Source organism: Asterias amurensis, chromosome 3 (assembly GCF_032118995.1).
Source record: "Asterias amurensis chromosome 3, ASM3211899v1".
Taxonomy (NCBI): Eukaryota; Metazoa; Echinodermata; class Asteroidea; order Forcipulatida; family Asteriidae; genus Asterias; species Asterias amurensis.
Window position 1 is genome coordinate 23,594,504 of NC_092650.1, and position 15,463 is coordinate 23,609,966.

At 39.4% G+C, this 15,463-nt stretch overlaps 1 protein-coding gene across 3 annotated transcripts in view; it reads right to left on the bottom strand.

The window, feature by feature from the left end:
- Positions 1-2,269: 2,269 nt before the first annotated feature.
- LOC139934368 (uncharacterized) overlaps positions 2,270-15,463 on the bottom strand; it is a 66,642-nt gene continuing 53,448 nt past the window's right edge. For all 3 annotated transcript variants that reach the window (XM_071928565.1, XM_071928563.1, XM_071928564.1), the window contains exons 48-56: positions 14,151-14,354; positions 13,621-13,791; positions 11,837-12,441; positions 10,877-11,021; positions 9,108-9,329; positions 8,431-8,523; positions 7,469-7,800; positions 6,626-6,830; positions 2,270-4,891 (exon numbers count right to left, since the gene is read on the bottom strand). In XM_071928565.1, coding sequence (XP_071784666.1) covers positions 4,620-4,891; positions 6,626-6,830; positions 7,469-7,800; positions 8,431-8,523; positions 9,108-9,329; positions 10,877-11,021; positions 11,837-12,441; positions 13,621-13,791; positions 14,151-14,354 — 2,249 coding nt within the window. In that variant the 3' untranslated portion in view covers positions 2,270-4,619. The remainder of the gene's footprint in view (positions 4,892-6,625; positions 6,831-7,468; positions 7,801-8,430; positions 8,524-9,107; positions 9,330-10,876; positions 11,022-11,836; positions 12,442-13,620; positions 13,792-14,150; positions 14,355-15,463) is intronic.

Below are 15,463 nucleotides of genomic sequence, written 5' to 3' on the forward strand. Positions count from 1 at the left end.
ACTACAAAACACGACTCTTTCGTTGCTGAATAGAGTAGAAATGTATAGATGAGTGAGCAACAGCCTGTCTGTAGATCATTTTACATTGAACAGATGGTACCCGCATTAAAGTTTGTATTTCTTCCTGATACGCTGTTAGAGCAACCTGGATTCTTAGGGGAAATAGCCGTTGAACGTTAAAGACACTGGACACTATTGGTTATTGTCAAAGACCAGTCTTCTCACATCTCAACATATGCATAAAATGACAAACCTGTGAAAATTTGAGCTCATTACTGGTCGTCGAAGTTGCGAGATAATATGGAAGAAAAAATACACTTGTCACACGAAGTTGTGTGCTTTCAGTTGCTTGATTTCGAGGGCCTCAAAATCTAATTCTGAGGTCTCGAAATCAAACTCGTGGAAATTTACTTTTTTTTTCTCGGAAACTACGTTACTTCAGAGGGAGCCTCTACTCACAATGTTTTATACTATCAGCTCTCCATTACTCGTTACCAGGTAAGGTTTTGTGCTATTAATTATTTTGAGTAATTACCAATAGTGTACACTGCCTTTAAGAGAGACTGACTCGGGAACTATGTAGGTAGGTCAGAGTTCAGAAAGTGTTGTGTGAACAACTTTCAACCAGACTCGATGATTGGTTTTGGACTTGGGCCAGACCCAAAGTTGTTATAATGACGTGTTGACAACGAACCAGGTGCAACTCAGTCTGAAAATAACCAGGAAAGATGGCTTAACAAGAGATTGATGGTTTTTACAGCTTTCACTACGTAATGTCTACAACATGTTTACTACACATCACTACACATCAATAATATTGAATGCAACATAATATAAATAACTAGGCTTTCGAAAACACATCAACATTTTGCTAACAAATTGCAAGAGAGAATCGTGGGCTCGTTTTAGATTAAGACTATACGAGGGTAAATCACAACAAAATAGCATTATCAGTTATACACTGCTTCTCCACACGGGAACGATAACGACAAGGACAACAACGACAATGACAACGACAAAGGTCGTTCAAACAAGTTAATTTAGGAACGATGGAATTAATATATATTAAAAAGCCGCGGCCTCATTGTTTATTATTATTAATTACCAAGATAATAATCGACAGGTTAGAGTGGTAGCAACTTACACTCATAACAACACTGTGATTTGAATCGACATAATTAAAATGATCCGCCAAACCCCTTTTGTGACGTCAATCGAGGCAGACTTTGCCTGCAATGCGTATAGTAAACACAAGTGCAAAGTACATGTACGTCCAAGTCGTGCGTTAGTACGTTTCAAAAAGTGTTTTTCTGCATTCAGCAGCAATACACCTGGTCGGCATTGCCGGAAAAAAAACAAAAAAATCTTTTTTTGAAACGTACAAACTAACGACTTGGTCCGTACATGTACTTCGCAATTGTGTTTACTCTACGCATTACAGGCAAAGTCTGCCTCGATTCACGTCACGAACAGCGCCCTCTCGGGTCGGGGTCTACTCTAAAATTTGTAACTAACATAACAACTGATTTTTTTAAACTTAGTTAACTGTTCATTCACATTCCACTCATCAAAACACAAATATATTAGTGGCAAAAGCTTTATGTTGAAAAAATACCACTTCCCGGTGACTTTAAAGTCATTATACACTTTCGGAACGGAAAAAAAAATCACGGATTTACAAGTAACGTTCAGGGTTTACGGAAGGTAATGGTAAAAGACTTATCTTGAAATATTATTCCATGAAATGCTTTACTTTTTGAGAAAACTTTAAAACAATTATCAATTCTCGATATCGAGAATTACGGATTTATAGTAAACACATGTCATGACACGGCGAAACGTGGGGAAACAAGGGTGGGTTTTCCCGTTATTTTCTCCCGACTCCGATGACCGATTGAGCCTAAATTTTCACAGGTTTGTTATTTTATATATAAGTTGTGATACACGAAGTGCTGGCCTTTGGACAATACTGTTTACCGAAAGTGTCCAATGGCTTTAAAAGAGCCATTTTGGTTTCGACGTTTTTCAGAACTGTTATTTCCGTGGTGTTGTTACTGAAAGTTCTACTGCAGGAGTGCGTTTTGGCGACCCCAACCAAAAACTGTTTCTGACGTCATAACCAAAACGGTAACCGAGCTCACAACTCGGTTATCGTTCAGTCTGAACAGCAGAACCAACGACCAACAACCGAAACAGTTTTTGGTTGGGGTCGCCAAAACGCACTCGCAGGTCGCTCTGAACATGATTCCTTAAACTATTTTGTACTCGGTCGGTTTTCACAGGCACGAGGTACTTCAGTGGCACCACAGAACCTACCAGTTATAGTTCATCCAAGCTCGGGTGTAACTATTCAAGGCAACACCATTGCTCCATCGGCGTTCTTCAGTCCTTCCCAACAAAATGTGGTCCTTAATCCTTATAACAAACCGTATCCAGTGGCTGCTCCGATGCCAAACTATGCACCCTCCCCGCAAGTCGCTCAGGGGCCACAACCAATACAGGGTACCACAGCGTACCCACAAGCCACTCAGGGTACCACCACAGCGTACCCACCAACCACTCAAGATGCCTTACCCTACCCACCACCTTACCAAGGTTGTGTGAATTATCGGCCACCTAGTCCGGGTATTGTACCACAACCTACAGTAGCCTACCCACTACATCCACCCAACCAGGGTGACACTTCTGGGACTTTCTACCCACCGCCAAGTCACGCACTTTACCCGCCATCTGAGAAAACACCAGAGCCCCACCAAGGGGCAGCTAAACAATGACAAACTGGTTTGGGTCGTCAGGTTACCAGACCCAAAAGTCCAATGAAAACGCAGCTTAAGCAGTCCATATTTATAAACAACTTACATCATACAAGACGATAAAACACACAGTGTATAGGTTGCGTAAAAAACATGAATGTTTTAAAGTTTATTAATAAAAAAAAATACTCAAAATTAAATTTGTCATTAATCAAATAAAAGTAGTAAAAAATAAATGGACGGATTTACCAAAATATTTCTTAAAACAAATGGTGCATTCTGATTGCCTAATGCGTGTGACATCACTAAGGAGGAAAGTTTATTGAAACGAAATTCATAATAAACTTTAATTGGTACTGAGTATATACAATAAATCCGTTTTCATAAATAAGATCTGGGTATTGGTAAGAAACAAAAAAAAATAGTGAAGATCACAGATTTACATAAAACTTGCATGGTACAATGATGATGATAGTAAAAAACATCTCTTGAAATATTTCTGTCTAATATGTCGTGTTTGATGAGAAAAAAATCTAACTTCGCGTTTGGAGTTTATCGCTTTAGTGAGCGTTTTATTGATTTTTATTTTTTTATTTGGCATCGATGCAAGGCAAAATTTGTAATCGCTTTTTCACTATTCTGACCAAGATGGCCGATCGATCTCAAACTTCTACAGGTTTGTATAGTTTATGTATAATATGGTGGATTACATAAAGTGCTTACACTGTCATCAACTGTTTTGTGAGCAAATAAAATAACTATGTAATGTTCCTTTAAACCATTTTCAAACGGAGCTTTATGGACTGGAAGTGGCGCACCCAGGGCAAGGGTGGCCTTTTATGTTTCAAACACCACACCCAACCCTAGCCTCACCCAACCCCAGACCAAAAATGAAGGCCCCAAAGAGATACTTGGGATCACCTGTCTCCCAACCCCCCACTTGGGTCAAACACTTTTTTGGGGTGCGCCACTTTGGTTCTGGGTATAACGTTATACTAGTATATACACCTTTCCCATGAAATATGTAAATTACACATCGGACGTCCTATACGAATTTACACTATGGCAAAATGAGGGGAAATCTTGCCATCTTATGGTGCCGATGGTGGCGTGACGTGTAATATGCGTATGTCTGACTCTATGGCCCTTTTCGAAACCACGGCTTCGGCTTTGGATTCGGCTTCTCAGACTCCGTCCTCTCGTCTGAAGCCCTGAGCACGTACGCAAAGCGCAAGCCAACTTGCCAAAAAAAATCGCGGGGCAAAGCTAGCTTCGTAAAGGGCCTACGGCGTTTGCCAACAAAGACCGTCTGTACGCATGCGTGAATGTAATAAGCATATTTCACGGAAAGGCTTACTGGTTGAGACTGATATCTTACAACTATCTAAAGCTAAACACAACAAACTGCAATATAATTCCAGGTATCAAAACAAATACGGTCAATATATGCCAAGACCTTTGCATAAGTGCCGGTTTATTTGAACCAATGGAAGCCGGGGCCCCCATATCAATGTTGACCGTACACGATAAAATTTGAAATATTTCTGGAAAATTGCCCTACTATAATCTGAACGTGCATTAAAAACTATAACTTTATCAAATCACATTTAACTATAAATTTTATTTTAAAAACTAATTTGTATCCCAGCGTTCAAAATTACTTACAAATTAAAGAATTAAGGGTTTTTTTTACCAAAGGGCATAAAGTTTAGCATAGTAAAAAAATGAAAATTGTATATCCTAGCGTGCCGATTATATGTTTTTGGTTTTTTTTTTTACCAAATGGGCATAGCTTTTAGCATCATAACCTTGTGGAAATTTAACAATAATTATTCAGGTCACGCTTCATAGTGTTGGTTGATTTCATCATCCGTGGTTTATCAACACGTTCACTGTCTCTGGCAACCCTGCCGCATTGACAGCAGTCACTGTCAGGTAGTAGTCTGTATGGGGAACCAGCGGTGATACACGCATACCAGTATCCATTGTCTCTATCCACTGCATGACGTCACTTCCGCCAAGGACGGTACCGAGAGAGACTTCAAAGAACATTGGAGAGGAGGACATGAACATTTCGTCCCAGGTTAAATCAACCAAGGTGCCATTGCCCTGCCATGTCGTGATTAGAAGATTCGAACCTGTAATAGTAAAAGCACAGACCAATCTTTACTTCATACGTGCGACGCCATTTTGTTTATCCGTTTGTTCTCGATAACACACGCATCACACCAGGGCCCTGTTTCATAGAGCTGCTACGCACAAAAATTTGCTTAGCATGACATTTCTTCCCTTATAAAAACAGTATTAACAACCACATTTCCATGTGTTGCATATTGCTTGTTACTGGTATTCAGCTGTTGTTTGCTTATCCTGAATAATAATGTGTAAATTTGGTTGGTAATCCTGTTTTTATCACGGAAAGAAATTTCATGCTATACGCAAATTTGTGTGCTTAGCAGCTCTATGAAATTAGGCCCTATTGTTTACAACATTGGGTTGCAGCCACCGACAGGGCTTCAGTCTTCAGTGGGTTGCTTCTTCTTTCAGCTTTGGAGACTAAACTAGGAGGTTAGTGGCATTGTAGCTCTTTTTAAACGTCCCATTTACACCAATCGTCATCCGCGTACAGGACAGCGGAGTGATTCTTCTTTTATTGGGACTACATTCTGTATCTGTTCGGTACTGCCATAGAGCTATAGCTCTATGGGTACTGCACACAAACTCCACTATCGGGATACCAATGGTGCAGGCACGTGGTGGCTAGTGCTGGATAGCAGGCACGTGGTGGCTAGTGCTGGATAGCAGGCACGTGGTGGCTAGTGCTGGATAGCAGGCACGTGGTGGCTAGTGCTGGATAGCAGGCACGTGGTGGCTAGTGCTGGATAGCAGGCACGTGGTGGCTAGTGCTGGATTAGTTGTGGGTCCCCCGAATAAAGGTAGACATATTCATGTCATTTAATCTTGTCTTGAATGTGTCTATAACTGGAGATTGGCGAATGTTTACAGGTAGGCGAAGGTTCCATTCGGCCATGGTTTTTGGTAAGACTGAGAATTTATAACAGTCTTTCTTTGTCACTTTAAATTTCATCAGGTTGATATTATGTTGATGCAAAGCCATTGGACACTTTCGGAACAAAAAAAACAAAAAGTCAACAGATTTACAAATAACTTACAGGGTTTACAGAAGGAAATGGTGAAAGACTTCTCTTGAAATAGTATTCCATGAAATGCTTTACTTTACGTTATTTTCTCCCGACTCCGATGACCGATTGAGCCTAAATTTTCACAGGTTTGTTATTTTATATATAAGTTGTGATACACAAAGTGTGGGCCTTTGGACAATACTGTTTACCGAAAGTGTCCAATGGCTTTAACACAAACAGACAAATATAAAGGGCATTAAGTATTTAGAAACGTGGCTTTGACAAAAACATACACAAGTGTACATAGTGAAATATATCATCACAATTATAAAGAGCGCAACAGTCATCTTGAAAAATACAAATTCAAATCCAGACAAAAACAGCCTTAGATATATATTTTAAAAAACGAGTTTGAGAAAAATATTCCAATTGTTAAGTGAGAATATATAATAATTAACAGAAGGAAAATCAATACATTTATAATAAAAAAGATAAATATCATAACCATTATAAAAGTGCAATATTCACGTTAAAATATAAATTAATTGATAGCGAATTTCAGACACAAAAACACAAATTCAATTATATTGAAGAAAAAAAAATCAAAATAAAAAGAAAAAAAGATCATTCCGAATAAGTCGCTACAATTGTATAAAATGCAAATTCAGTTAAAGTCTCCAGCGAGAAATTGTACTCCAATTAAAGGTAGAACAAATATGACATACATACCTTGGCTGGTAGGTCTCGAGGTCTCAACTGTGACATTCTGAGTGATAGTCTGGCTGATCAAATCCGCATGATTGACAGCTCTGACAGACAGGCTATATGTTGCATCATCCTCAAGAGTAAGATCTGACCAATTAAGATGCTCCTCCGATGCGGATCCACATCGTGTCCATGGAGATGGGGAGTAACTTGGTCCAGTGAGACGGCACTGAAATGTGGGGAAGGGGTCATTTTTATTAGAAGATAAACCTTTGGTTTTTGAACCTGTTTGATTGTTTTTAACGGTATACCCCCGGTATATGTATAATACAACTAACCTGTGAAAATTTCACTTCGGAAAAGTGGTCACGTTTTTGAGATTTTGCCGAAAATCCGGAGCGGATATGATCACGTAGGAAGAATAATCCATAATATTTCAAAACACAATGTGAGAAACATCACTGACAGTAACGTTAACTAAATTCAAATTTTGGGGGAAACAAAACTACATCTTTTGCCATAATCACATTACTTTGAAACAAAATGATTCTCGAACGCTTTATACTATCAAAATCTTTCTAAGTAAAGGTTTTCATTTTAAGTTTAGAGTGATCACCAAAAGTATCGTATATACGGGAGAATGTATGTTCTTATAGGAATAATTGTTGTAAATGCAGATCATTAACAGTATGCTCTCATGAGGCAAATTAATTTAGAAATTGAACAACACTTTTTAAACGATCAAATGTTCAATGAAAATACAAATCATAAAACCCCGGGTCAACCTAATCATCAGATTACAATAATAAAACTATTTTTACAATTTTTAAACCCAAAGAATTCGTGATTTCCATTGCTATAACTCACCTGATAAAATTGAATGCCAAAAGGGTCCATGAACCCTTCCCATGATGCCTTGAGGAAACTATTCTGTGACTGGTACCCGTCAAGCGTTGCATACGCTGTGTCAGACACGGCTTTCACTTTGACAACGGCTGCCAGTGAACTTGGCGGCTCTGTTACTATGGTAACGCCATCAGATGATTTCCACGATGACCTCCCGGCGTTGTTGAAGCATTTAACAGTAGCAAATAGTTTCTGACCTTCGACCATGACACGAGCGAGATTTGCAGTTATCTTTGATTCTGAATTGGGTGAAACTGTGCTGGGTATGACGTCATCAAGCCCCGGTTCCAAACCTGAAAGAGTCAAAATGTTAAACTTGTTGGCATTATTTTCAACATGCCTCAAATGTCTTGAATATGAGTATTTTCATAGAATCATAACTCACAAGGACTTTTTGGTAATAAGAGTACCATTATCTTTTTTTTATAGGAATATCAACCAATCTTAACAAACTTCAAGTAAACACTTAAAGGCAGTGGACACTATTGGTTATTACTATACTCAATATAAATATTGACATAAAAACTTACTTGGTAATGAGTAATGGGGAGCTGTTGACAGTATAAAACATTGTGCGAAACGGCTCCCTCTGAAGTAACGTAGTTTTTGAGAAAGAGGTAATTTTCCACGAATTTGATTTTGAGACCTCAGATTTAGAAATTGAGGTCTCGAAATCAAGCATCTGAAACCACACAACTTGGTGTGAAAAGGGTGGTTTTTTTTTTCATTATTATCTCACAACTTTGATGATCGATTGAGCTCAAATTTTCACAGGTTTGTTATTTTATGCATATGTTGAGATACAGCAAGTGAGAAGACTGGTCTTTGACAATTACCAATAGTGTCCAGTGTCTTTAATATAAGAAAAATCAACTAAAAAATAATCAATTCAAGCAAATGCTTCAACCCTAATTAAATCTTACCAATGGCCCATTCACAGTGATCAATTCCACTTTCCGGATCAGAGGCGGACCAGCTGAAAGAGACAGATTTGTCATCTGAACTGAAGTCAATATCTATAAATTGAAGGGAAAAAAATGCATAACATTGTTATTTATCTAAGCCTTTACATTTCTGTATTATGTATGCTTTAAGTTGCTGCGTCCTGTGTGTTGTGTAATGCACTTAAAAGAACCCAGCTCACGTATCATTAAGAGAAGGGGGCTCGCCTGTGTGTTCCATTTATTAACAGTGTTTATCATTGATTATAGCATACTGTCATGACATTTGCTGACAACCAGCTTTTAAAGTAATAGTTGGTAGAAGTTCCGCATTGTAGCCGTTATTGTTGACTATTTGAGTCTAATAAAGTTGGGTTGAAACTTTACATGGTGGACGTAGTGACTAATTACACATGCAGTAATATAAGAGAGGTTTATTGCAGTAAAACCATGTGAATATCTCTTTTGAGTAGCATTGGATCTGAAAAGAAACGGTGGTTAAAGACTCAAAGTTTCGATCAGGAGGCTCTGAGTGTCTTCAGGAGAATGCTGGACTCTGTTAACCACCACTTCTTTTCCGAACCAACACTACTCACAAAGAGATATTCACCTGGGGTTTACCGCCAAACTCAGCCTAATAAAGTTGCTAGTGTTCTTACCATCTTCACTTCCTCCATCTCGAACTGAATGAATAATGGGAGTTGTCAGGTCAATTAGAACAGGGTCAGAGGTCACAACAGATATGAGGTCAGCAGCATTCTTTGCCGTCACCGTGACATAGACAAATGAACCGTGAGACATGGTGAGTTCGGTATTGATGGCGTTTGTTTGGGTTCCAACAGACTTGTAGTTCTGTAATTGGGTGCCACCGGAACTGGTTCCTGGAAATAAGACAAATTACCGTGTGGATCAGAAGAAGAGCTTTTTATGGGACCCAAGATCTTTATAATATTGTACAAATGATAACTTGTGGAAGTGTCGTGGCCGAGCGGTTAAGAGCACCGAATTCAAACTCTGGTGTTTCTGATCAGCAGAGTGTGGGTTCGAATCCCCAGCCGTGGAACTTGTGTCCTTAAGCAAGACACTTAACCATTGCTTCGTCCCTCGGATGGGACGCGAAGCCGTTGGTCTCATGTGTTATGTTACGCATGTAAAAGAACCCAGTGCACTTATCGAAAAAAGAAAGGGTTCAACCTGGTGTTCCTGGTCTGATCGGCAGCAAATTGCGCCACAGCACCTTGAAAAAGCATTACATGGTGCTATCAGAATTTAGGTCTCATAATTCAAACGTAGTCCCACATCTGGCACAGCGCCAGGAGCGTCACTGGGTTTACCGACATGTGCGCTATATAAGAAACCCCAATTATTTATTATTATGACAGTGAATATCATTCTGCAAGTCTGCTGCCAGTAAGTGTCTCTCAAAGTATCACTCTAGCCATAAGTACCCAGAACGATATAAACCAACACAAAAAGTCTCACACAAACACATACTATTTTGCATTCCTGTGGAGACATTTCCTTTGACCCTGTGGCCCAAAACCTTTGTACACAAAAGTTTATTGTGGGGCACCACTATCCACATATGGTGTGTTCGTTTAGCTTCCCTAGGTCGACCCCGGTCTGCCTCGGTACAGTTGAATAGCTTTGGCGGGGCTCATCACCCGGGTCAGCCCCCAGTGCCCTGCTTGACCTCAGGTCACTTGGGGGTGACCTGAGGTGCATGCCATCACCACGAGAGGGCGAGTGTGATCGTTCTTTTAGCTCTTGTCATGGGCTCACCTGAGTGAGCACTGCGGGGTCGACCCAGGGAAGCTAAACGAACGCACACTATGTCTTTAGAATTCCCCTATATGAAGACATTTTGTGCTCCTTTTTCTGCTCTGTACTCTGTCTCCATAAGGTACATATATATAAAATCTAAGAAAATACAACTTGTTAACTGCAGTTAAAGCCATTGGACACTTTCGGAACAGAAAAAAAAAATTAAGTTCACAGGTTTACAAAAAACTTACAGAGTTTACAGAAGGTAATGGTGAAAGATTTCTCTTGAAATATTATTCCATGAAATGCTTTACTTTTTGAGAAAGCATTAAAACAATATCAATTCTCGATATTGAGAATGACGGATTTATTTTAAACACATGTCATGACACGGCAAAACGTGCAGAACAAGGGTGGGTTTTCCCGTTATTTTCTCCCGACTCAAATGACCGATTGAGCCTAAATTTTCACAGGTTTGTTATTTTATATATAGAAGTTGTGATACACGAAGTGTGGGCCTTGGACGATACTGCTTACCGAAAGTGTCCAATGGCCTTAAACAGAAAACTATTTGATAACAAATATATCGAGACTTTCCCCTTTTTCCATAGTCTAGCGGTAAGGAAAAAAGGGGTTCTCAAAGAAGTTTTCGAACTTAATTTACCAATGGCCCAATTGTAGTCAATAATAGGACTCTCTGTATCAACGAAATGCCACTTGGCCTGGAGTGAAGACCAACTGTGGATGAACTGCGTATGGACGTCTACTGATCCCTGACCACTACTCGGCTCTGTGGTTATTTGTGTCACCTAGAATTTACAAATAACCGGAAAGATTTAAGTACAAACAAAATGTTTTAACAGATCTACAATTCAACTTTGTATTTCTTGTATTACAACCAGATGTGGGGAGGCACGTCTATGGACCACAGTAATTATTTCGTCTTTGTTTCTCCTAGCCCATCTCGAAGTATTTTTGTATTGTCATGTATTGTTGAATAGGCTGAATAAAAAATAATAATAATAGTAATAATAATAATAACTGTGGCCTGTCTTGCTTATTTTTCACGAATGCACAAAACTTGCGGCGAGTATATAATCATATCAATAGAAGACTTTGGAACGCTAGGTTGCAGCAGACCTACCAGTTACATTTCCATTGTTTACATCGGCCCTTTACGAAACCACGGCTTTGTCTCCAGATTCGGCTCAGGGTAGCTTGGCCCTTCGATTGGTTTCACAATATTGCGTGTGCTTTGCGTATGCTCATGGCTTCAGACGAGAGAACAGAGCCTGAAGCCGAATCCAAAGCTGTGGTTTTGAAAAGGGCTATAGGTCTGAGCACACGCACATTACACAAGACAATGGATTAACCTGGTAAGTCTGCTGCCATCCAGTGTTCTCTAATGTCACCCATTACTCTCTCATTTTGTCAACATGTCATCACTTTTTTTTAAGTTACTTTTTGTGGATATCAAGTAATCAGTAGAGGGAACAAGTTTAAAAATGAAAAAGAAAAAACTCTGATTGATTAAAATTAGGACAAACTAGGACAAAAGTTAAAAAATTAGTATTTTAAAATGTGTCATCATCATTGTATAGCTTCTTTGTATTGATTCTCGTACCTGAATATTGTCAAGTAGAATTCCGTTTGAGCGTCCAACTGATGATACTCTCAACGTTGAGAGAGCTTCGCTGGCTGTGAAATAAAACCTCTGTTCATGCCATTGTATGGATGCCAGATTCTGATTAGAGTGACTACCAGCTGGGCGACTGTACAACCTGAAGACACGGTTTAATCCTGGTGCTTCAATGCGACCTTCCTGGTTTAACAGAGGCTCGTGAGATGGGACAACGTGACTAGTGAAGAAGAGAACCCGGTAGTGGCTTCCAGGGGTCGAGTTAAAAGTTTGTGAGATCGATCCTTGTAGTGATAAGAAAGAGCGTCCGTCACGAGCAATCTTCTTCCCATGGGTGATCACAGTGATTTGGGCACCAGAGCCGAGTTCCCATGGCGCTATTTCATCTTGCGGACTTTCAGAGTCTTCTTCAGAGCTTGTTGTGGACTCAACAGCTGATTCTGTTGTCAAAGCAGGTGATGAGTTGTCATTTAACTCGGCCTCATCTTCTGTTGTGGAATCAGCTACAGGAGAATCCGTCGTAAAGGCAAGTGAAGAGTTGTCAGTTGACTCGGCCTCTGTCATCTGCGTTGACATTGGTTCCTGAATATCTGCTTAAAGACAGTGGACACTATTGGTAACCACTCAAAATAATTATTAGCATAAAACCTCTCTTGGTGATGAGTAATGGGGAGAGGTTGATGGTATAAAACATTGTGAGAAACGGCTCCCTCTGAGGTGCCTTAGTTTTCGAGAAAGAATTAAATTTCCACAAATTTGATTTTGAGACCTCAGATTTAGAACTTGAGGTCTCGAAATCAACCATCTAAACGCACACAACTTTGTGTGACAAGGGTGTTTTTTTCTTTCATTGAAAAGATAATAATATTATCTTGGAAGTTTGAGCATTGAGCTCAAATTTTCACAGGTTAGTTATTTTATGCATATGTTGAGATACACCAACTGTGAAGGCTAGTCTTTGACAATTACCAATAGTGTACACTGCCATTAACAAGGATTTCACCCAAAAATAGGTCCACAATATAACTTTTAAATAAAAGCCACTATGTGTTATACCGACCAAATGTTAAACAGTGAAAACACTTTGTGAAGGTTCTACACCACAGTGGGAACTGACTGGGTAAATTTTAAATTAATTTTGAGTTGAGCAAAGAAACATTTTACTAGACTGGGACTTGAATCTGTGACCGCCCTTTAATTATGGCGGTCTTACTATCTTTTTTTCATAATCACACCCAAGTTTACGATAAGATGTGGCAGCAAAGAAATACCCTTAAGGAGATCTGACTCTTTAAATTTTAAACTTCAATAAATGAACCACCGACTGCCTAGGTAATTTGTTTCAGAGTGAGAACAACACAAATAGGTTTAATGGATGGAAATTGGCACCGGAGATAAAACATATTAATTTGGGTTTTTACCCACATACACCGATGTGTATTAGCACTGTATACTCAGTACTTTCCTGAGCTATGTGGACAAAAAATCATTGGCATATTACACGGGTGGGATTCGAAACCCACCTCTAGAAGCTTTGCTTTACCAACTAATATAATAATAATAATAATTTGGGGGGCTAATCGTCCTTACTCGCAGCTAGAGCTGAATTGCGAAGGACGCGGCTAAAACATGTTCGAGAAGCAGGCATGCAAGGGCGCATTCAGCTGCCAGCCACATCAACCCATTATGAGCACAGCAAAGATCGAAAGTGTTTGATTTTTTCCTATTAAAATCCTATATTAAAGTAATAAGTTTCATTCATCGCGTACCTGGTTCGTTTTTTCCTTCAAATGATGGATTTACGATGAGATTATCTCCAGAGTGGATGCAATTCTGTGGTTCTGGAGGAGTGACGTCAACCACAACCCCATCAGAGAAGACTTGCTCTGATGCTGTACCAGCTGCGTCAATGGCCGACACTATGGAGTAGTACCTAATACCTGTGATGATACAACAACCAAATGAAAAATGAATTATAATTTTAAGTTTGATCGTGATCAATAATGACCCGGTACAATTTATGAAAGTCATTCTGTTTACATTTTATGATCATAACCAACATATGTATTATCATTTATATGACCAGAACAGCGGAAACAAGATAAAACAACCAATATAAATAATGAACTGCGAGAAAACAAACCCCTGTTTGCGAACTTCATCAAAGCAAAATGAAAACTTTGAAGAAAATAAAAGGACACATTTTGCGGAATGTACTACATGAGGATAAGAATGAGTGCAAAGTTGAAAATAATTACGGATGTTCAATCGCAATAAATAGTAATAACGGAAAATTTACCTCCTGTGAGTGGAACTTCGAGCATCTTCGAAGCCGATAGCCGCATCCCAACATCGGTACATTGGAGGACACTATGATCAGTAGAATCAGGAGATCGGCCCACACACCACTCATAGTGATCAATGTAGGACTCCAGGTCTGTAAAGCCGTGCCATGAGGCTGAGATCACTGTGCTAGAGTTCTGGTATTCTAAATCATGCAGATCTATATAAGAGGAGAAGGCAGACTTTGAATGTTTGGTGGAAGTGTCGTGGCCGAGAGGTAAAGAGCACCGAATTCTAACTCTGGTGTTTCTGATCAGCAGAGTGTGGGTTCGAATCCCCAGCCATGACACTGTGTCCTCAAGCCACACACTTAACCATTGCTTCAATCTCGGATGGGACGTTAAGCCGTTAGTTAGTGTTTTGTACTCGTGTAAAAGAACCCAGTGCACTTATCGAAAAGAGAAGGAGTTCGCCCTGGTGTTCCTGGCTGTGGCTGCTTTATGCACCGTAGCACCTTGTAAACACATAGGTGCTAAATAATTTGGTCTCCAAATTCATCACTGCCATTACATATACGTATATACTCAGCGCCTTTATTACCTTGTTTGGTAGATACGTGCGCTATATAAGACTTTGTTATTATTATTATTATTATTATAGACCTTGTTCATTGACGTCATCAAGCTGCCATCTTAGAGTGAAAACGATGACGTATCAAATGCGACGCACAGACTTGTACGCGCGGCCGGGATTGGCCAATGATCAACCTTCTTTTGACCTCTAAGTGAGGGCGCCCTCCTCAAATGACATCATGGGCATAAGGTTTTAAAGCCATTATACACTTTCGTTGTACAGTATTGTCCAAGTCCCACACTTTGTGTATCACAACTTATGTATAAAATAACAAACCTGTGAAAATTTAGTCGGGAGAAAATAACGGGAAAACCCACTCTTGTTTCCGCACGTTTCGTTGTGTCATGACATGTGTTTAAAATAAATCCGTAATTCTTGCTATCGAGATTCATATTGTTTTAGTGTTTTCTCAAAAAATTAAGCATTTCATGGAGTAATATTTCAAGAGAAGTCTTTCACCATTACCTTCTGTAAACCCTGTAAATTATTTGTAAATCTGTGAATTTGTTTTTCTTTTCTGTACCGAAAGTGTATAATGGCTTTAAAGGGTATCAAATATTGGCTAAAACAATAACATGTTCCATACTAAGCAAATGATTACCCTTTCACAATCAAACATAATATAGGGCTCAAAATGTCTCAGAGAGCAATGCAACTTGTAATGTATCAGCTCTAATAAACTGTGACACTGGTGAG